The sequence below is a fragment of the Cryptomeria japonica genome, chromosome 2, assembly GCF_030272615.1.
Source record: "Cryptomeria japonica chromosome 2, Sugi_1.0, whole genome shotgun sequence".
NCBI classification, from domain to species: Eukaryota; Viridiplantae; Streptophyta; class Pinopsida; order Cupressales; family Cupressaceae; genus Cryptomeria; species Cryptomeria japonica.
This window is the reverse complement of record NC_081406.1, coordinates 375,229,753-375,252,661: the sequence shown is the minus strand read 5'-3', so window position 1 is coordinate 375,252,661 and position 22,909 is coordinate 375,229,753. Positions and strand designations below refer to the sequence as shown.

Sequence of the window (22,909 nt, the reverse complement as noted above, 5' to 3'; positions counted from 1 at the left end):
TCCTATCCCAATTTACCTAATCGAAACATCAAAGGGGAGTGTTAGAACATGATGTCATTAGGGATCAATACTCTTATAATGTTTATAGATTGTTCTACTATAAGGTTATAAAACTTTATATTATATGCTTTACTAAGCATGTCCCATTTAATATAATTATAATCTAATAAGAGTTAGATTATTAATTACTTGTGAATGAGAGTTATTGAATATGTCTGACTCATTGCCCTTCGGGTAGTTTGCCACCCTTCGTCCTATATTTAAGGAGGCTCTCTCTCATTTGAGAGTGTAAATTTAGTTCTTTATATCGCTGTGCATAGTAAGCATTGGAAGTAAGGAGAAGTATCTCAAAATTCAATCTAATTTTAATAGATTAAATTTTGTAAGCGTTTTAATAAAAAGATGCTTTATAGGGTTTTTTAGTCTAAAAGGTTTTCTCCAAGTATATATTGTGTAATGTATTAAATCTATGATTGTATGATTCTCACTTTATTTATATTATTTTTTTTATAATGATTTGTATCCTAAGATCCTAATTTCTAACACATTTCCCTCAAATACATATAAGATTTGCCTTTCTTTAAGGCACCTAGAGGTAAGAATTAATTGTTGTGTACATGAATAATTAGCATACGTGCAACACACACATAGAGGTTGCTAGGCTCTACTATAGGTGCATGCTGCTTTTTTCAGTTGTGTTAACCATGAGGTTATTTGAATTCCCTCCAATTATCAAACTATCCAAGATGTGGCTATGTTATGGGTGATAATAACAGCCATCTTCTTTTACAACACGCGATTTATAATAAGGAAGTAAATGCATGTTAAAAAATCGTTCAGAAAATTATATATTCCAAAGCTTTCCTAGTACTTATATATAATTGTAAGGCATTGTTTTGAATGGTTATATTTTCAAATTCGTTACTTGATTCAAAGAAATCTAAAGAGAATACTTATCGGGAAAACTCCTTGCCACAGCATTTGCTTAATGCAAGAAAGCATCGAGTGTCTATTATTACAAGGTGTCTTCCTATTCAATGCAATTAAAAAATTACAAAACCTGATGCTTACTGAGATAGGATAGCATATGCATTCATTTAACTTCATCTATTGCAGCTTAAGTCATTCAAATACCTGCAAATTACATCAAAAAATGGAATTAGATCAAACTCTAAAAACTAATGGATAGCTATTGCTATCTGACTCCCTAATGAGAGCCATGCTCAATTTAACCAGTTAGGCAACAGCAAATGAAAATAGAACATCATAATACTTTATAATTCATAATAAATTAATAAAGATTAAAAAACAGTTAAAAGCAGCAAGCTATTAACATCGAGTTGAAGATCTCTCTACATGTCTGTATGTGTCTATGTTCAGGAATGGGTGCATGGTGCATGCAAGCAAAGGAGCAAGCTCTTTTTCTAACTTGATCTACGTATTTGAGTTATAATAGGCACCTCCATGAAATTATGCCAAAGCAGTTTAATAAGACCTTGACATGCATTAAGTCATTACCATGGTCACCTCCAGATTCTGCTCTGACCAAATTTATGTTATAATATGTCAATTATATATTATATTTTAAGGAGAGTTACAAAACTAGCCTTGTTGACATAATATCTTGATGTTGCATATCTAGGAAAACAACATAGTACACTTGATATTGTAGCTTTCTTTCATTTTGTCTTTCTGTTAGGCCTCAATATTTTGTCAAACGGTGTTTCAGATACTTCAATTACAAAAGTTCTGTTTGGCAAAACCTATTTGCAATATAAAAATGAACACTTATTGCCAGCATTAAACAAAAAATCTATAGTCCACCTGCTTGTGCTTCAGTTATACCGTCCAGCTGCTCATATATTTACTTAGTATTAGCACCAAGATATGCAAACGTGTCAAGAATCCCCCCTGTAATCTGAAGTCTCCAATGAAATGCTAGTTTCTGCAACTAATGCAATGCAGATGGCGCGCTCAAAACTCCAAAAACTATAAATCATGATGAAATTGTTGAAAATAATAGCTAGTTTGGATACCTGATTATTGCATTATAAATACAAATGTATTATCTCTTATGTAAATTGAATTATCTTGGACTGGACCCAATCATGTAACGTGGACGCAATCAATTGTAACTTTGGGCTGGACCCAAACTTGTAACATGGAGACACTTAATTGTAGCTTTGGGCTGGACCCAAATTTGTAACGTGAAGGGCAATAAATTAAAATAAATTAAAAAATTAGATGCAAGCCGACTTGAGGGTTGGTGCCAAAGATGAGATATAACTATAACAGCAAACAAAGTCATTATACAATTACATCATCTCATGCAAATGTTATCTGCTCTCCAAGCAGCGATCTCTCCTTCACTCAAGCGAACTCATACAAGTCTATTGTGTGAAATCTTCAAGGTTGATTGTGGCGAAGTAGTCAAAGACCCTCATACAAACTTGAGAAGGACTTCTATGGTGCGAATCTCACCTTATACATCTGCTGCCGATTCTCCTATCCATCCGCTGTTGATAAGGGCTGCAAGCTTCATTGATATATTGAGCACCAATCTGAGATAAGTGTATTGCCTTATAATTGCCTACATTTGAGATAATACATATTGTATTTGAGGCTGGTTTTTTTCACCTCCAAGAGGGAGGTTTTCCTAGGGTATTGGTGTCTTTTGTCTTGTGTTTTATTGTTGTTACTGTTCATTCACAGAATGATTATAATCTAATTGCTTAAATCAACAACTAATTGCTTAAAATTAACATGGTATCAGAGCTTTAGGTTCATTCAAAATAATCAGATTATTAGTTGTACTTCATTTTCAGTTTGCTGTTTTAGTTTTGCAAGATGGTTACAGGTCTGAAAGTAGAGGACAGACTTGAAGGTGCCCTCAATTTTACATCATGGAAGGTTCGTGTCCTCCTTGCTCTTGACGAATTGGAGTTGTTATAGCTTGTGGAAGACAAGGATCTGACTGAACCTTCGGATCCGAAAGAACTAAAGCAATTCAAGAAGAATGCTCTCAAGGCAAAGAAGATCCTTATTGATTCCGTGAAGGATCATCTTGTTCCAGTTATCTCCAAACTGAAGACAGCCCAGGAGATGTTTAAACATCTTGAAGGGATATATGAGATCAACAACATCAGTCGAACACTTACATTGAGGCAGCAACTTCTTCAAGTCAAAATGAGCAAAGGAGATTCAGTCATGTCCTTCTTCATAAAGATTTCAGATTTGAAGGACCAACTCAGCGCCATTGGAAGCGAGGTTGTGGACAAGGATATTGTCATGATTTCTTTGAATGGTCTTCCTGACTCTTGGGATCCTTTCATTCAAAGCATAAGTGGAAGACCTGAATTCCCTTCCTTCGATCGCCTCCGGTCAGATTGCATTCAAGAGGAGTCACGCCTTGCTGCCAGAGAAATGCATAAAGGCTCTCATGGAGGAGATCAACATGTGCTTGCATCTCAACATGTTAGAAGAAAGAGAGGCCACTGGAAGAAGAACAACTTCAAAAGAGATAGAGACTTCGGACCTCCTGCTTTTGATTCAAGGAAGAAGCCAAGGGATCTTTCACGTGTATGTTGCTTCAAATGCGACAAGTTTGGACATTATGCCAAAGAATGTCAAAATCCGCCCATGCAAGGAGAGGCCAACCTGAATGAAGTTGCAAACTCAGAGGATAATGAAGACTATCTCTTCATTTCTGCCTTGTCCAGCAATGTGCCAACTGATAGTAACACTTGGTTGATAGACAATAGTGCATCTAGACACATCACGAGATATCGAGAGCATCTCTCAAACTTGATGGAGAAAGAGTCCAAGCAGCGATCTCTCCTTCACTCAAGCGAACTCATACAAGTCCATTGTGTGAAATCTTCAAGGTTGATTGTGGTGAAGTAGTCAAAGACCCTCATACAAACTTGAGAAAGACTTCTATGGTGCGAATCTGACCTTATACATCTGCTGCCGATTCTCCTATCCATCCGCTGTTGATAAGGGCTGCAAGCTTCATTGATATATTGAGCAGCAATCTGAGATAAGTGTATTGCCTTGTAATTGCCTACATTTGAGATAATACATATTGTATTTGAGGCTGGTTTTTTTCACCTCCAAGAGGGAGGTTTTCCCAGGGTATTGGTGTCTTTTGTCTTGTGTTTTATTGTTGTTACTGTTCATTCACAGTTTGATTATAATCTAATTGCTTAAATCAACAACTAATTGCTTAAAATTAACATGGTATCAGAGCTTTAGGTTCATTCAAAATAATCAGATTATTAGTTGTACTTCACTTTCAGTTTGCTGTTTCAGTTTTGCAAGATGGTTACAGGTCTGAAAGTAGAGGACAGACTTGAAGGTGCCCTCAATTTTACATCATGGAAGGTTCGTGTCCTCCTTGCTCTTGAAGAATTGGAGTTGTTATAGTTTGTGGAAGACAAGGATTTGACTGAACCTTCGGATTCGAAAGAACTAAAGCAATTCAAGAAGAATGCTCTCAAGGCAAAGAAGATCCTTATTGATTCCGTGAAGGATCATCTTGTTCCAGTTATCTCCAAACTGAAGACAGCCCAGGAGATGTTTAAACATCTTGAAGGGATATATGAGATCAACAACATCAGCCGGACACTTACATTGAGGCAGCAACTTCTTCAAGTCAAAATGAGCAAAGGAGATTCAGTCATGTCCTTCTTCATAAAGATTTCAGAATTGAAGGACCAACTCAGCACCATTGGAAGCGAGGTTGTGGACAAAGATATTGACATAATTGCTTTGAATGGTCTTCCTGACTCTTGGGATCCTTTCATTCAAAGCATAAGTCGAAGAGCTGAATTCCCTTCCTTCAATCGCCTCCGATCAGATTGCATTCAAGAGGAGTCACGCCTTGCTGCCAGAGAAATGCATAAAGGCTCTCATGGAGGAGATCAACATGTGCTTGCATCTCAACATGTTAGAAGAAAGGGAGGCCATTGGAAGAAGAACAACTTCAAAAGAGATAGAGACTTTGAACCTCCTGCTTTCGATTCAAGGAAGAAGCCAAGGGATCTTTCACGTGTATGTTGCTTCAGATGCGACAAGTTTGGACATTATGCCAAAGAATGTCAAAATCCGCCCATGCAAGGAGAGGCCAACCTGAATGAAGTTGCAAACTCAAAGGATAATGAAGACTATCTCTTCATTTCTGCCTTGTCCAGCAATGTGCCAACTGATAGTAATGCTTGGTTGATAGACAGTAGTGCATCTAGACACATCACGAGATATCGAGAGCATCTCTCAGACTTGATGGAGAAAGAGTCCAAGCAGCGATCTCTCCTTCACTCAAGCGAACTCATACAAGTCTATTGTGTGAAATCTTCAAGGTTGATTGTGGCGAAGTAGTCAAAGACCCTCATACAAACTTGAGAAGGACTTCTATGGTGCGAATCTCACCTTATACATCTGCTGCCGATTCTCCTATCCATCCGCTGTTGATAAGGGCTGCAAGCTTCATTGATATATTGAACAGCAATCTGAGATAAGTGTATTGCCTTGTAATTGCCTACATTTGAGATAATACATATTGTATTTGAGGCTGGTTTTTTTCACCTCCAAGAGGGAGGTTTTCCCAGGGTATTGGTGTCTTTTGTCTTGTGTTTTATTGTTGTTACTGTTCATTCAGTCTGATTTTAATCTAAATGCTTAAATCAACAACTAATTGCTTAAAATTAACATGGTATCAGAGCTTTAGGTTCATTCAAAATAATCAGATTATTAGTTGTACTTCACTTTCAGTTTGCTGTTTTAGTTTTGCAAGATGGTTACAGGTCTGAAAGTAGAGGACAGACTTGAAGGTGCCCTCAATTTTACATCATGGAAGGTTCGTGTCCTCCTTGCTCTTGAAGAATTGGAGTTGTTATAGTTTGTGGAAGACAAGGATCTGACTGAACCTTCAGATCCGGAAGAACTAAAGCAATTCAAGAAGAATGCTCTCAAGGCAAAGAAGATCCTTATTGATTCCGTGAAGGATCATCTTGTTCCAGTTATCTCCAAACTGAAGACAGCCCAGGAGATGCTTAAACATCTTGAAGGGATATATGAGATCAACAACATCAGCCGGACACTTACATCGAGGCAGCAACTTCTTCAAGTCAAAATGAGCAAAGGAGATTCAGTCATGTCCTTCTTCATAAAGATTTCAGAATTGAAAGACCAACTCAGCGCCATTGGAAGCGAGGTTGTGAACAAGGATATTGTCATGATTGCTTTGAATGGTCTTCCTGACTCTTGGGATCCTTTCATTCAAAGCATAAGTGGAAGACCTGAATTCCCTTCCTTCAATCGCCTCCGATCAGATTGCATTCAAGAGGAGTCACGCCTTGCTACCAGAGAAATGCATAAAGGCTCTCATGGAGGAGATCAACATGTGCTTGCATCTCAACATGTTAGAAGAAAGGGAGGCCATTGGAAGTAGATCAACTTCAAAAGAGATAGAGACTTCGGACCTCCTGCTTTCGGTTCAAGGAAGAAGCCAAGGGATCTTTCACGTGTTTGTTGCTTCAGATGTGACAAGTTTGGACATTATGCCAAAGAATGTCAAAATCCGCCCATGCAAGGAGAGGCCAACCTGAATGAAGTTGCAAACTCAGAGGATAATGAAGACTATCTCTTCATTTCTGCCTTGTCCAGCAATGTGCCAACTGATAGTAACACTTGGTTGATAGACAATAGTGCATCGAGACACATCACGAGATATCGAGAGCATCTCTCAGACTTGATGGAGAAAGAGTCCAACTTTCATGTGGTAATTGGTGATGATGTTCAGTATTCAGTAAGAGGTTTTTGTAGCACTACTTTAAATTTAGAATCTAGAATGTCCTTGCATCTTAGTGATATTTTATTTGTCCCTGGAATTAAGAGGAATTTAATTTCTATTTCTGCCCTAGAAGATAAAGGTTATCAAATAGCATTTTCTGAGGGTAAAGTACTTGCATGGTCTAAGAAATCTAGTATTAAATTTGCTCGTGTTATTGGAAATAGATATGATAGTTTGTATAAGCTTTCAGCTAACCCCATTCGAGCACTCATTCATGAAGCTCCTAAATCTAGAGAGCTATGGCATAGAAGGCTTGGTCATCTTCACTATCAGGCACTTCCTTCACTTGAAAAGATGGTTAAAGGTATGCCTAAACTTAATCAATTTCATGATAGTGCTTGCAAAGGTTGTGCATTAGGTAAGAACACTAAAAGTCCATTTCATAAAAGTGAAAGTAGAGCTAAGGAAAAATTAGCACTTGTTCATTCTGATCTATGTGGACCCATGTCTGTTCCCTCACCTAGCGGATTTCTATACTATGTTACATTTATAGATGACTTTTCTAGAAAGACTTGGATTTACTTTCTAAAATCTAAAGAATCTGATGAAGTGTTAAGTAGGTTTAAAGAATTTAAAGCTCTAGCTGAAAATATGTCTGGTTAAAGATTTAAAGTGTTAAGATCTGACAATGGAGGTGAATACACCTCAAGTAGCTTCAATGACTTTTGTGTAGAAACAGGAATTAAGAGGGAGTTCTGCATTCCCTACAATCCTCAGCAAAATGGTGTAGCTGAACGAAAGAATAGAGCCATTGTTGAAGCTGCCAAAGCTGTGATTCACGATCAGGACCTGCAGACCTTCTTATGGGCTGAAGCATCCAAGACTACAGTGTACATTCAAAATAGATGCCCTCACCGTGTCCTGAAGAACATAACTCCCGAGGAAGCTTTCACTGGAGTCAAACCAGATATCAGCCACCTAAGGATCTTTGGAAGTCCTGTCTATGTTCATGTGCCAAAGGAAAAGAGGACTAAGTTAGAGCCTTTCGAGAAGAAGGGTATCCTTGTTGGATATAGTGAATCTTCCAAGGCATTTCGCATCTACATTCCTGGTCAAAGGTACATTGAGGTAAGTAGGGATGTCACCTTTGAAGAAAATATTGCTTTCAAGAAATCTAAAGGTTCTCTTATTGATAATGATAAAGAAGTCAATGATAATCAAAATATGGACATTGATACTAAGCCTGAGATTCAGAGGGAGACTATTGAACCTCCTGAACCTATTGAGCATGATGATCCTCCTGAGCCTCTGGTTCCAACTAATGGACCTAGAGACATTGCAGTTAGCAAGAAAAGACCACTTTGGGTTAGAAGCACAATTCAAGATGCAGAAAAGTTTGCAGCTCCTAGTGGCACTTTCAGAGAAAGTAAGAGACCTCAGAAGCTCTCCAACTATGCTGCAATGATGTGCAACATCATTGAGGCTGAACCATCCATCATAGAAGAAGCCATGACCCAGCAAGCATGGAAGTTAGCTATGGACGAAGAGTATCAATCCATCATCAAGAATGATGTCTGAGATATTGTGCCTAGACCTAAAGGTAAGTCTGTTGTTTCTTCCAAATGGTTGTTTAAAATTAAACATGTTGTTGATGGTAGTATAGAGAAATATAAAGCTAGATTTGTAGCTCGAGGTTTTTCTCAAAAGGAAGGCATAGATTATGAAAAAACATTTGCTCCTGTTGCTAGATATACTTCCATTAGACCTATTATAGCTATTGTTGCAGCCAAAGGTTGGAAATTACATCAGATGGATGTAAAGATTGCCTTCCTTAATGGTGTTATTGAGGAAGAAGTCTATATTGAACAACCTGAAGGTTATGAGATTCATAATAGAGAAACTCATGTGTGCAAATTGAAGAAAACTCTCTACGGCCTCAAGCAAGCTCCTAGAGTTTGGTATGAAAGAATTGAAAAGTACTTAGCTAGTTTAGGATTTTATAAGAATGATGTTGATCCTAACATTTACTTTAAAGTATTTAATGGTGAAATGCTAATTCTGGTTCTATATGTAGATGATTTATTTCTAACTAGTAAAGATAGTCTCATCATTAGGTGTAAGAAAGAATTAGCTACTGAATTTGAAATGAAGGATCTAGGTCTAATGCATTATTTTCTAGGGTTAGAAGTGTGGCAAAGACCTAATGAAATTATTCTAAGTCAAGGTAAATATACTATTGATATATTGAAAAGATTTGGTATGATGGATTGTAAACCTATCTCTACTCCTATGGAAACTAACTTGAAGAAGTTGAGTATTTCTGCAGCTAACTCTAATTTTGCAGATCCTTCATAGTACAGGCAGTTGATTGGATCCTTGATGTATCTAGTCAACACTAGACCAGATAGCTGCTATGCAGCGAGTGCACTTAGCCAATTCATGAACCAAGCAAAGCATGTTCACTTGGTGACAGCCAAGCACATCCTGAGATACTTGCGTGGAACAGTTGGCTATGGACTGAAGTATTCAACCAACATAGTAATCAATTTGGAAGGCTACTCTGATTCTGATTGGGCTGGAAGTGTTACTGACAGGAAAAGCACTTCAAGATTCTGCTTCGGCTTGGGTTCCGCTATGATCTCTTGGACCAGTAGGAAACAGTCCTCAGTTGCACTGAGTATTGCAGAAGTTGAATACATTGCGTCAAGTGTAGCAACTAGAGAAGCAGTTTGGCTTCGCAAGCTTCTTGCTGGGTTGTTTGGACAACCTTGGGAATCCACTGTTATTTACTATGATAATCAGAGTTGTATTAAAATGTCTAATAATCTCGTGTTTCATGAGATGTCAAAACATGTGGAAACTCATTATCACTATGTTCGTGATATGGCACAAAGAGGTGTCATCTAGCTGAAATATATCGGCACTGATGAACAGATTTCAGATGTTCTCACCAAGCCTCTAGCTCGAGTCAAGTTTGAGTACTTCAAAGAGAAGCTTGGAATTGTGGAGAACATAGCATTGATTGAGAGGGAGTCTCAATCTCAATGACGCAATTTAGTTTGCATCCTCCACCCTCTGCGGGCAATGCAAGGTGACATTGTATCTTTCTCTGGGAGAAGGCTGAGGTGTAAGACCTCTTCCACCCTCTGCAGGCAATGCAAGGTGGATCCATCCTCTGCGGGCCATGCAAGATGGACATCATGAAATGAGTTCATGATATTTATGTGTTTTAATGCAGGTATACTCTATGGAGCTTATACATTCATCCTTGCGGGCAATGCAAGATGAAAGTCATGAATGGATCATGACAAGTGGCAGATATCATCTCTAGCTAAGAGGGAGTGTTGAAAATAATAGCTAGTTCGGATACCTAATTATTGCATTATAAATACAAATGTATTATCTCTTATGTAAATCGAATTATCTTGGGCTGGACCCAATCATGTAACATGAAGGCAATTAATTGTAAATTTGGGCTGGACACAAACTTGTAACGTGGAGACACTTAATTGAAGCTTTGCGCTGGACCCAAATTTGTAACGTGAAAGGCAATAAATGAAAATAAATTAATAAATTAGATGCAAGCCGACTTGAGGGTTGGCGCCAAAGATGAGATATAAATATAATAGCAAACAAAGTCATTATACAATTACATCATCTCATGTAAATGTTATCTGCTCTCCAAGCAGCGATGTCTCCTTCACTCAAGCAAACTCATACAAGTCTATTGTGCGAAATCTTCAAGGTTGATTGTGGCGAAGTAGTCAAAGACCCTCATACGAACTTGAGAAGGACTTCTGTGGTGCGAATCTGACCTTATACATCTGCTGCTGATTCTCCTATCCATCCGTTGTTGATAAGGGCTGCAAGCTTCATTGATATATTGAACAGCAATCTGAGATAAGTGTATTGCCTTGTAATTTCCTACATTTGAGAAAATACATATTGTATTTGAGGCTGGTTTTTTCCACCTTCAAGAGGGAGGTTTTCCCAGGGTATTGGTGTCTTTTGTCTTGTGTTTTATTGCTGTTACTGTTCATTCACAGTCTGATTATAATCTAATTGCTTAAATCAACAACTGATTGCTTAAAATTAACAGAAATCACTACACATGACCCATCTCAATCCCTATAAGGAATCACACCCACTCAGAACTTGTCCCAATCAATTATGTGCCAAAAAGAGCAGAAACTGGATAACTCATGTTGATGCTCATGGATAATCCAAAACCACAAAAATGTGTTCTAGCTGCACTATTTGAAAGTGTGAAACCCAATCTAGTCCAGAAAGTGCCTGAACTCAATAAATAAAGACACGTGATCTTCTCCTCTATCAGAAAAAAGTGTCTATCCTCAAATATGATGACACAGGTCCTGCCATTCACCATCTCCCAAAAAGATTGATTTGCACTCCCAATCATCAATGCAATCACTCTTTAATCATGTATGATCAATCTAAGGCTGATTCATCAACAGCACTGGTGCTCACTCCAAATTATACTCATACTCAACTCCATGCATAGTCATCAAAAGCTCACTCAGCTCTCTCATATCTAGTGTCAAACTCTGTAATCTGCAATATTTTAAAAGGTCATGTATAAATGGTGTATTACCTACTAATCTGAACATTAGTCACTCAAACTAGATATAAAAAATTCTGGACATGTCACACAACCCATCCTTAATGCTGCACTAATCAGGACCAAACAATGTCCAAAGCTATCATAAGCTGCAATGATGCAATATGTAATAATTTGCACTAAAAAATGACCAATCCTCAGTGGCCAATATGAGTAGTCTCTAGCTCAGTCTGCCAAACTTGCCAGACTTAGTCTTGTCTAAAAAATTCAGCCATGACAATCAAGTGGAAAATTTGAAAAAATCCAATAATAATAATTCACTCTATACCTTCAACACTCACACTTTTGAAAGGTTTGGAAGACTGTTGGAACTTGGGTAAAAATGATAAAAATTACATGCCATGCAAGTCTCTGTGGTCTCAGTCTTTGATTTTGGCTTGGTGGCAGGGGCTCTGCCTTGTATCACAAGAAGCAGCCAGCCAGGGGCAATGCCTTTAGACCCTGCAAGGGGCATAGCCCTTCAACCCCATTGAAGTCGCTACCCCCATACCCCTCCATGGGTGCTACCTATGTATGCCACTGGGAACTACCACACCCAAACCCCAACTCTAGTTTTTAAAAGCAACAAATAAGAATTTGAGCCATGTCAAGTGCAAATTTTCTTTTAAATTATTCTTTCAACTTTTTCCAATTAAATCCCAAGTAATTAAACTACATTTAGACTTTTGGTTTTTTGAGTCAATCCTTATCCTAAGGGATGCTCTTATGGTTGTAGCAACATTTGTAGACCTGTCTTACATATAAGCATAGGACCCCACATGGAGCTAGTAATGTTGGGCCAAGTGATAAAATCTTCTCTCATAGTTCATGACTCTGATTTTTAATTTTTATGCCGAGGATATCATAAACCATGCATTTTTGTACACCTACACTTAAAATGTTGTTTCTTTCAATTCAAATTCACTTGTGTACTCATTTGATCAATGTATACTTGTGTATGTGATCGAAGTACCTTCTAATTGATAAGTTGATTATCTCTTTTAAGTTGACATGTCTCAGATACAAGCGCAGGACCCCACATAGAGTTAGTAATGGTGGACCAAGAGATACAATCTCTACCCTATCGTTCAGGACTCCATGTTGTGATTTTTTCTTTAATGCCATAGATATCATAATACATGAGATTTGTACAGCTATAAGCCTATAACACTTGAGAGTTTATATATTTAAAAATGTTGTTTCGTTCAATTCAAATTCACTTTTGAATTCATTTGATCAATGTGTACTTGTATATGTGATCAAAGTAGCTAGTAATTGATCATTTTTTATGTCTATAAAGTTGACTTGTCTCAAATACTAGTGCAGGACCCCACAGAGTAGTAGTAATGTCAGGCCAAGTGATACAAGCTCCTCTCTGTCATAGTTTATAACTATATGTTGTAATCTGTATTTTTATGCCATGGATATCATAATCCATGAGTTTTGTACAACTAAAACACTTGAGAATGTTTATATATTTGAAAAAGTCATTTCCTTCAATTCAAATTCTTTTTCATACTTGTTTGATCAATGTATTACCCCTGTATGTGATCAAAGTAGATTATAATTGACAAGTTTATTATGTCTTTAAAGTTGACTTGTTAAAGGGTTTATAGTAAAAGCTTTATATCATTAAGAAATCACTTAATATCATGATTTTTCAATTTATGAAGTCTAAGTGCCAATTCCGAGAGTCTAAATATTGTAACTATGTCTCTAGCCTCTAGGTACCACACCTACATCCCATAGCAAAAACTGAAATGACCAATCCTCAAAGGCCAGTATGAGTAATCTCCAACTAACACAACTAGGACAACTCCTTGCAAAAAACACATACGCAATCTCTCAATGCTCTAAGTAGTGTGTAAAAACTGCAAAGTCAACATACACATTGATCACAAATATTCAATCAACGAACATCCAGGTGCATTGGCAATCGTCAAATCTTGAGCAACAAGATACACAAACAGGTGCTCTAATCCTTAACAAATAGGTACTCTAACAACTATAAAAACTCCATCGAGTGCACTAGAAGAGATATCAACATCTAGGACCAAATCAAGAATCAAAAACTGTGAAAATCAGTAGTGACTAAAACAAGCATCAACAACTGTAAATCATATCCACAATCACACATCCATCAACAAATCAAGTACTCAGGTACTCAAAAATCTGGTCTTCAATCAATCAACAAAACTTTAAATCTGATCCAAAAACTCAATCTGACCTCTCATATTTACTGCATATGCTGTGTTTCTTCCATTTCTTCCTCTCTGTGTTTGATCTTGAATATTGTGTTTGGTCCTAACAGTGGAATCAGAACACAGTTCTTCCAGAGAAGAAATGGGAGTAGTTTTGAACGGTTCTATACTGAAGTGAGCATTCTCTCTATAAGGAAAATATTGATGGAATTTTCATCGGAAGAGCCACTATACAGTTGTAATGAAGTAGTTATCAAAGAGATTGGTTGTTAGTTAAGACTCTTCAAATGGTTTTCCATATTGAAAGTTGAAACACAAGTATTACAAGCTTCAGATCATGAAGCAAATACAGTAGTGAAAAAGGTTATAACAGAGACTAGCAACCAAGAGCAGGCCTAAACAAAAGAGGACTGATTTTGAAATCTAAGACAATGGTCTATTCTCTGTTTAAACAAAGGTCTCAGCACATAGAGAAAAACAGTCTATAAAGACAGTGATTTATAAGCTGCAAACAAGGCTTTCCAGTCATTTGTTCATGGTTGAAAGGATAGAAGTAAATGCAAGATGACAGTTCAATCAAAACACAGTCATAGGAGAGTTACAGTGAGCAAGTAGGACATTCATAAAATGTAGTGAAAGAAGTAGAGATGAATTTGCAGTCATTGGACGGTGAGCAGACCACATACTTCACAGGGAAGACAGCTCATTGATAACAGTTACAAGAGATGCAGCATGATCACAGAGATATTGCTGATACACTGAGATCAAAGCAACACCTTCAAACACCAATGACATTACATCTACAGTGAGAACAATCATTCCTTGGCATCAGCACTCAAAGAAAGACAACATAGCACAGAAACAGTATTCTGCATGAGAAGAGGTCTTGAGATCAAACCAATGCCAAAGGGTTTCAGAGCATCCCAGGGTTTGAAGGCATCCCAACGAACAAATGGAAATGCAGTGAATAACCATAAAGCAATAATCAGAAGATAAAGAACAGGTCATTGTTGTCAATGTTAAGAGTCAACTGCCAGAAATTTCAGCAGTAATTGCATGATAATTGATGGAAGGATGGGCCATGCTTCAGAGTTGCAATTGCAATCAGATGATCAACAAGTAGTTGAATGAGATGGAAGCTCTATCAAATCCATGAATATCATGAACAAGCAGTATGAGTTAAATTTTTTCAGATTAGAACTAATAAGCATTAATTCAGCATGATAAGCTAGAATCCTCAAAACCCCGCCAACAAAGCAAGTCTTAGTAAGTATCAAGTTCTATATCTTGCAAATACTAGGAAGACACACAAACAGTAATTATCATTCACATGAATTGGCATCTCAGTTCTAAGAATCAAGGGTGGAGTCAAGATCCACACAATCAGTTGAGATCATCATGTTTCAGTTTAAGGAGTAGTCTTGAAAGCAAAAAATGAAGTGTTTTCGTTCTCAGCAGTTTGAGGCTTTAAAAGAGGTGTTTTAGCAGCAAATCAGGCAGTTCAAGTACAGATGACCCCTCATGGGTAGTGTATCAGTGGAGAAGCACTTTGGACCTATAAACCCTCAGTTTTCAGTAGTTTTGACCCTCTTTTTGCATGCATTTTCATCATCTGTGACCCAAAGGAGATTCTTCATGCAGATTAAAGATAATTTCAAGGTTAGAGACATTCAGTTAAAGCTGATTTGAAGGAGTTTTTTCCTCAGTTCAAGCTCAGTTGCACCTCCAGTTAGACTTTGACATTTTTTCTATAAGGCTTTTCCTTTTCCCTTTCTTTCTCAGTTCTTTTCTTCGTGCTTGCATTCTCAGCAGCAAGTATAGCATTGTAACTCAGTTTTAGCAAGTTATTTTAAGTTTCAGAATACTTTCAGATTTGTAACAGCAGCAAATTCCTTTATTTTTCAATAAAGAAGCAGTTTCTTCTTTCTCAAAATTTTCTTGTTTTCGTGTTATGGATGAATGATTTGATGAAAGTTTTGTGATTTTGTATATGAATCCTTGTTTTTGTCCCATTCAAAGTAGTGCTGAAACAGAAAAGATCATGTTTATTATAGGTTATGAGCTGTGATATTTAATTTTAATAAGTTGAATGTTGTAAAATCCGAATTGTTTTTCCTTCAATGCAAACATTAAAATCCCAATCCTCATGAAATATTGATGTATTGAATGATCCCAACTGAGTTGTGAACAGGATAAAGCTTTCATTTGAGTAATATTGTGAGTTAGGGGCTGCAAGCAAATCTTTTTAATTTAGGTGCATCACCTCCTGTTAGCCAGAGAATTTAATTTTCAGTATTCCTTCTATCCTTTTTCCAAGTCTTTAGAAGGTGTTATAAGAGAACCAGCTCGCTCAGGAGGTTGATTTTTGTTATAGGCAACCCATAGGCCTGAAAATCATCCCATGTTTTACAGGATTGTTGAGCTCTTAGCTTAGCAACACGACGCAATCCTTTGTAACAATGTCATGTTACAAGTGCGGTTGTCGTTGCACCACAAAGATCGGCCTATTAATGCCCAATACAACCACTAGACTTATAGAATCCACAGGAGGCGGTTAAGCCATGTCACAAACCCGAGCGTTGCGCGCAAGCAAGGGGTCTGAACGTGTGACCAAGCTCTGATACCACTTTTTACAAGTGCAATTGCCGTTGCACCAAAAGATCGATCTGTTAATGCCTGATACAACCACTAGACTTGTAGAATCCACAGGAGACAGTTAAGCCATGTCACAAACCCGAGCGTTGTGCTCAAGCGAGGGGTTTGAACCTGTGACCAAGCTCTGATACCACTTGTTACAAGTGCAGTTGCCGTTGCACCAAAAGATCGATCTGTTAATGCCTGATACAACCACTAGACTTATAGGATCCACAGGAGGCGGTTAAGCCATGTCACAAACCTGAGCGTTGCACTACACAACACAAGGAGACCAAGGGTGCACACCTTGCAACATATCATGCTCCCACCTAAAAAGAAGAATGAAAAGGGAAATCCGTGCTCAGAAAATCGTCTTATTAATAAGACTTCACGTTTTTCTTGTATTAAACATTTTCATAAAGCAGCAATGGGAAGCGGCTATTGAATAGTGTGTGAAGACTCACGAATACAATTCTAATGATGAACAAATTCTAGAAGATCTATTAAGTAGGATAACATCTATAGAGACCATCATCGAGTGCAATGAAGACCAAACGTTGGCAGTACCACTAGTCATGTAATCTGATAGAATCTGAAAGTAACAATCAATGGAGGATAAGAAAGACCATACATCAATGTTAAGTAAGACTAATAGTAAATAGAGATTCTTTTTATCAAGGACGATATAATATGCACGTAGAATATGATAACAAGCATCAGTTAATCCAAGGAGAAGACACTAATCAAGTGATTAGTCAGTGATTGTTAAGACAGTGACTTACATAATCAACACCCTTAATCAAATCGTTAATAATAACCACCAATAGCAAGGCAATTGGTAAATAAAATGGTCATGAGGAGAACGACCAAGAAGAGACTTGACTCATCAAAACCAAGGGAAGCAACCTTTCGGTTTTGAAAGTTTAAAAGTAGGTTCAAACACATCCAAGCAGATTGTCAAAGGAGATATACCTCTTTTCTATAGCCAGACAGATTTGCTCTTTAAGAGCAGTTTGTCATTAAGGAACCCCATCGATTGCATAAGGAGCAAGACATATATCGGGAAAGGCACCCAGACGCTGCATACATCAATTAATATATCTGGAACCAAAGTCTTTATTTTGTTGCAAGAATATCTATTCACATTAGGCGCAAAAACTTCAGATCTGCATACATTGTTGTTCACATCAGACCTAGCAATAAGGATCATTGCAAAAACCTATCAAAATATCAGGCAAGGCATTGGCATCTAGTGCCGATCAGAATATATCAGTGGCAATAATCACACAACCAGAGACAGCACTGTACTTATTCTATATCCCTCATCAATATTGGGGAATACGAAACTTATTGGCCTATCTTCACTTAGCATTTGCACCATTCCATCTATGGGAAAGAGCAAGTGCCATTGATGTAGTGACCTTATTTGCATATTTATCTTTGTGCTATTAATTATATCAATTTATAAACAAAGAAATCAGTTATTGTGATCTATAATAAGCCCAAGAAAGTGAGTAACTGTCCCATAATCACTAAGTATCTTAATAGGGACATTACAGTGGTATCAGAGCTATTTTCCTTCCATCCTGTAAAATCTAGTTTATGTCAAGAGGAGGAAATAAAATGAGTGAACAGCTAAGCAATATATTAAGGGCTTTTATGAAACAAACAGCCCGAACTACCCAAGCCATCTCTGAACAAAATCAGAAAACAAATCAGCTACTTATGCAAACTCTTCAAACCGTAAGTAATAACCAGCCTAGGCCCAATCAGAGCAATGGGAGAGAAGCTCATTCAAACCATTCAGAAAACAACAACCAAACAAGAAGTTCCAAACCAACAAGACCTTCATTCCTACCCAATGAGATTCATGAGGAAGAGGGAGAAGAAGAAAATGCACCCCCTCCTGATAATGTTGATGAAATCTTGGGAACTTATTCTAGGTTGGATCCCGAATTAGGAGACATGTGTCTTTCAAAGACTATTGTGATGCCAAAATGAAAGCCAATCCTCACACGAAATGGAAGAAGCAATCTGATAAAGATCTTAAAGAAAGAATCAGCAAAATTACCTTGCCCAACTTTGATGGAACTGGAAAAACTTTCGCACACTCGTGGGTACAAAAGTTAGATACTTACCTATCCTTAAGTCCTATGACAGAAGAGAATGCAATCAAATTTGGGGTGCTGCATTTAACAGGGACAGCCCACGAATGGTGGCATCATGGTCTTGTCACCCAAGACCATCAACAAATATTCACGTATGATGAGTTCACACAAAAACTCATCAGAAGATTTGACCAAAGGCATCCACAATGGTATTTCAAAGAATTAACTCAACTTAAACAACAAAGGACAGTAGAGGAGTTTGCCACTGACTTCCAAAGGTTGGCCGTCATGGTATCAGAAATATCTCAAGAAAAACTCACGTACCTCTTTGTGGAAGGATTAAAGGAATCAATCAGAAACATAGTGAGTGCCATGGAACCAACAAATCTGGAAGAAGCCATTCAAAAGGCCCTAAAATTTGACACCCCGTCATTAAAAGAAAAGTCCAAAAACATTGCATCTAAGTATTCCCATAAAGAGGACAGGCATGAGGGAATATTTCTTTCTCAAGCCACTCAAGAAGACCTTCGAAAGAAAATTTTGTGCTTCAAATGTAAAGATCCATGGAAGCATGGGCATGTTTGTAATAAAGGACATCAAGAGGAAAAGTTGTGTTACAAGTGTAAAGATCCCTAGGAGGAGGGGCATGCTTGCAGCCCAAGTAATCGTAAGAATAAAAGCTCGTGCAACAAGTGCAAAGAAAATTGGGAGCCAGGACATAAGTGTGAAAGAAAAGGTGAAGCCCATCGTATTGAAATTATACCCCATAAAGGAACGAGTAGGGAGGAAGGGGAAAACCTCTGCAAGAAAACAAGATACGATAAAGGAAATCTTAAATTCCTTCAACCAAAAGAGGATGAGACAACAAACAAATGGATTTTTGTGGAAGAACACATTTAGTGATCATAAATACATACACCTAACTAGATCCAACAACGAGTAAGAAAGAGAGAAAACTTGTCTTAAAATTACACAACTATGAAATGTATAAGTAATCCATGATGAAATTATTGAGCAAACTGCCACGATAGTAATATAAGGAAGTACAAGGAGGGAGAACAGTGATGAGGTCCTCCTCTAGGTAGACCACCTCATGGTAGTTGACCGATGGTCCCATGAGGCCAAGGGGGTGTAAGACGGAGTCCACCGCTCTTGGACTTAGAGGGGAAGCACATTCAAGACACCCTATTGTATCTTTCCAAACTCTATCATAATTGATTATTAACAAGGGGATAAGGATGGAAGTGATGACGAGGAACGGTTATAAGATACCTCACTAGGTAGACCACCTCATTGGTAGTTTGACCGATGGTCCCATGAGGCCAAGGGGGGCTTTGGCTTTCACTTCGCTCTTGGGCCTAGGGTACACGGTCTCTTAGACAACTCATCGTTCCTCTTACTCCCACTTTCTTATGATTAAGCTCCTATAGGGAGTTGGACCAGACCCTACTTTAGTTAATTTATGCTTAATTTATCTTTCTTTAGAGATTTATATTATTAGTTCCAATGGTTTCTAACCTAATGCAGAATTTCAAACAATGTTTGACAACATGTGTATTTGTTTTTATACTCTATGATTGCATATATTCATATGTATACTTCAAGTATGTGTATGCTCCGTGTTTGCATATATTCAAGTGTATACTTCATGTTTTTATGTGTAACTCCGTGTTTGGTCCATACTTGATAGATGAATAATTAGAAAGAAATAAATTGCATGTGTTATCATAGATGTGTATTTCTAATCCTCATCTTAATATATGTTAGAATCACCATCGTTTTGATACAGAGAATCAAGAAACAATGGGACAACCAAACCAAATAAGAAATACAAACCTCTGGGGATTGGTTTGGGGACCATCATTGCTTGAGGACAAACAATCTCGGGAAGGGCGGACTAGCATGCGCCCACCTGGAAAGAAAAATGAATAGGGAAATCCATGCTCAGAAAATCGTCTTACTAATAAGACTTCGCGATTTTCTAGTATTTAACATTTTCATAAAGCAGCAATGGGAAGCAGCTATTGAATAGTGTGTGAAGACGCATGAATACAATTCTAATGATGAACAAATTCTAGAAGATCGATTAAGTAGGATAACATCTATATAGACCATCATCAAGTGCAATGAAGACCCAACGTTGGCAGTACCACTAGTCACATAATCTGATAGAATCTGAAAGTAACAATCGACGGAGGATAAGAAAGAGCATACATCAATGATAAGTAAGACCAATAATAAATAGAGATTCTTTTTATCAAGGATGATATAATATGCACATAGGATATGATAACAAGCATCAGTTAATCTAAGGAGAAGACACTAATCAAGTGATTAGTCAGCGATTGTTAAGACAGTGACTTACATAATCAACACCCTTAATCATATCGTTGATAATAACCAGCGATAGCAAATTGTAGTATCAGCAAGACAATTGGTAAATAAAATGGTCATGAGGAGAACAACCAAGAGACTTGATTCATCAAACCCAAGGGATGCAACCTTTCAGTTTTGAAGGTTTAAAAGCAGGTTACTTCAAGCACATCAAAGCAGATTGCTGAAGGAGATATACCTCTTTTCTATAACCAAAAGGATTTGATCTTTAAGAGCAGTTTGTCATTAAGGCCCCCCATCGATTGCATAAGGAGCAAGACATATATCGGGAAAGGCACCCAGACGCTAGATACATCAATTAATATATCTGGAACCAAAGTCTTTATTTCGTTGCAAGAATATCTATTCACATTAGGGGCAAAAACTTCAGATCTGCATACATTGTTGTTCGCATCAGACCTAGCGATAAGGATCATTGCAAAAACCTATCAACATATCAGGCAAGGCATTGGCATCTAGTGCAGGTCAGAATATCACAGTGGCAATAATCACACAACCAGAGACAGCACTGTACTCATTCTGTATCCCTCATCAATATTGGGGAATACAAAATTTATTGGCCTATCTTCACTTAGCATTTGCACCATTCCATCTTGGGAAAGAGCAAGTGCCATTGACATGTCACGTAGTGACCTTATTTGCATATTTATCTTTGTGCTATTAATTATCAATTTATAAACAAAGAAATCAGTTATTGTGATCTATAATAAGCCCAAGAAAGTGAGTAACTGTCCCATAATCACTAAGTATCTTAATAGGGACATTACAGACAACAGTATTTAATTCATTGTTTAAGGATTAGTTTGTTTTAAAGTAGTTTTATTCCCACATTTTCTGCAGATAGGTATAGAGGCTAGGGTTTTCGATGTATTCAAAGTTGCCATTTTCAGCTAAGTTTTGATGTAGAATCAACAAAAAAAAGATGGGTTTCAGATTCAAGTTAACAATATTGTTAAGAGTTTTTAGGTTTTCTCAAAGGGTCTGCCATATTTAGAATAGAGAAAAGTTTCAATAGAAACATCTTCGCAGCTGCTTGTCAAAATTTGTTATTTTTGGCCTGCACTAGAAATCACAATTTTTAAGAAGAACATATTTTGAAAAGTCTATTTTTGTTCAGTGCTATTTATAGCTTGCACTATTTTTAGCTGTTTCTAATTTTATCCTGGTATGTTTTTTGAGGAGTTATGGATTTTTAGAAGTCTATTTTTAGATTATTATCATTTAAGAGCTAAGTTACCGGTTCCGGTTCGGATTCGGGTTCGGATTCGGGTACGGGTTCGCGGATTCGGCAAAAAAAAAAAAAAATTCGGTACGGGTACAGGTTCGTCCGTACATATATATATATATATATATTTTAATTTTTTTTAATATATATATATATATATGTTCAAACTTCAAACATCAAAATTATATATGTTCACAGTTCAAACATACAAATATGAAACATCAAACATACAATGTAACTTTCCCATACAATGATACATAGATGATAACAGATAAATCATAAATCAATAAATCATAAATCCATAATTGCCAATGCCAATAAATATTCTGAATTAATGGCTTGGGTTGGATGCTTCAGATGAAGATGAATATGGAATTTAAATCCCATAGATGGCTTGTAATTTGAATGTTTAACTTTATACTTTATTGTGTCATGACATTTTCACATTTTGAAACTTGAAACTTGAATATTATCTTTTTTGCAAATTATGAATATGATTAAAAATATTGTTTTTTTATTGTTTTTAAATGCTTGCTAACCCGTGGGCCCCGTTTTTGGGAACCCACGGGCTTGGGTTCACCCGGGCCCTCCTGGGTTCACCCGGGTCCTCCTGGGTTCGCCCTGGGTCCCACCCGGGTCCTGCCCAGGCGGCTGGGTTCCCTGTGGGTCCTGCATGGCAGGACCCACAGGGAACCCAGCCGCCTGGGCAGGACCCGGGTGGGACCCAGAGCGAACCGGACCAGGCCCAGGACCGGGCACGGACCAGGACCAGGACCCAGCCAAAATAGGGGAGAACCGGTATCTGAGTTTAAGAGATGTAAGTTATGGTGTTAGTTAGTAGTAATCCATGGGCTTAGTGTGTTGAAGCAATTTTCAGTCATGATCCACATCTAACAAACAGCTGTTCATATTCTCCAAGGTGGCTAGCGCTAAGTGTTT

The 22,909-nt window shown here is 37.6% G+C and overlaps 1 protein-coding gene across 2 annotated transcripts in view; it reads right to left on the bottom strand.

Moving 5' to 3' along the window:
* Nucleotides 1–824: 824 nt before the first annotated feature.
* Nucleotides 825–22,909, bottom strand: part of LOC131027052 (uncharacterized) — a 39,862-nt gene continuing 17,777 nt past the window's right edge. The window contains exons 2-3 of one of the 2 annotated variants that reach the window (XR_009102439.1): nt 20,188–20,263; nt 825–1,134 (exon numbers count right to left, since the gene is read on the bottom strand). Coding sequence is in view for 1 of the 2 variants with exons in the window: in XM_057957037.1 (XP_057813020.1) it covers nt 1,134 (1 nt within the window). In the remaining variant the exon portion in view is untranslated. The remainder of the gene's footprint in view (nt 1,135–20,187; nt 20,264–22,909) is intronic. The other variant, XM_057957037.1, reaches the window with a different exon arrangement.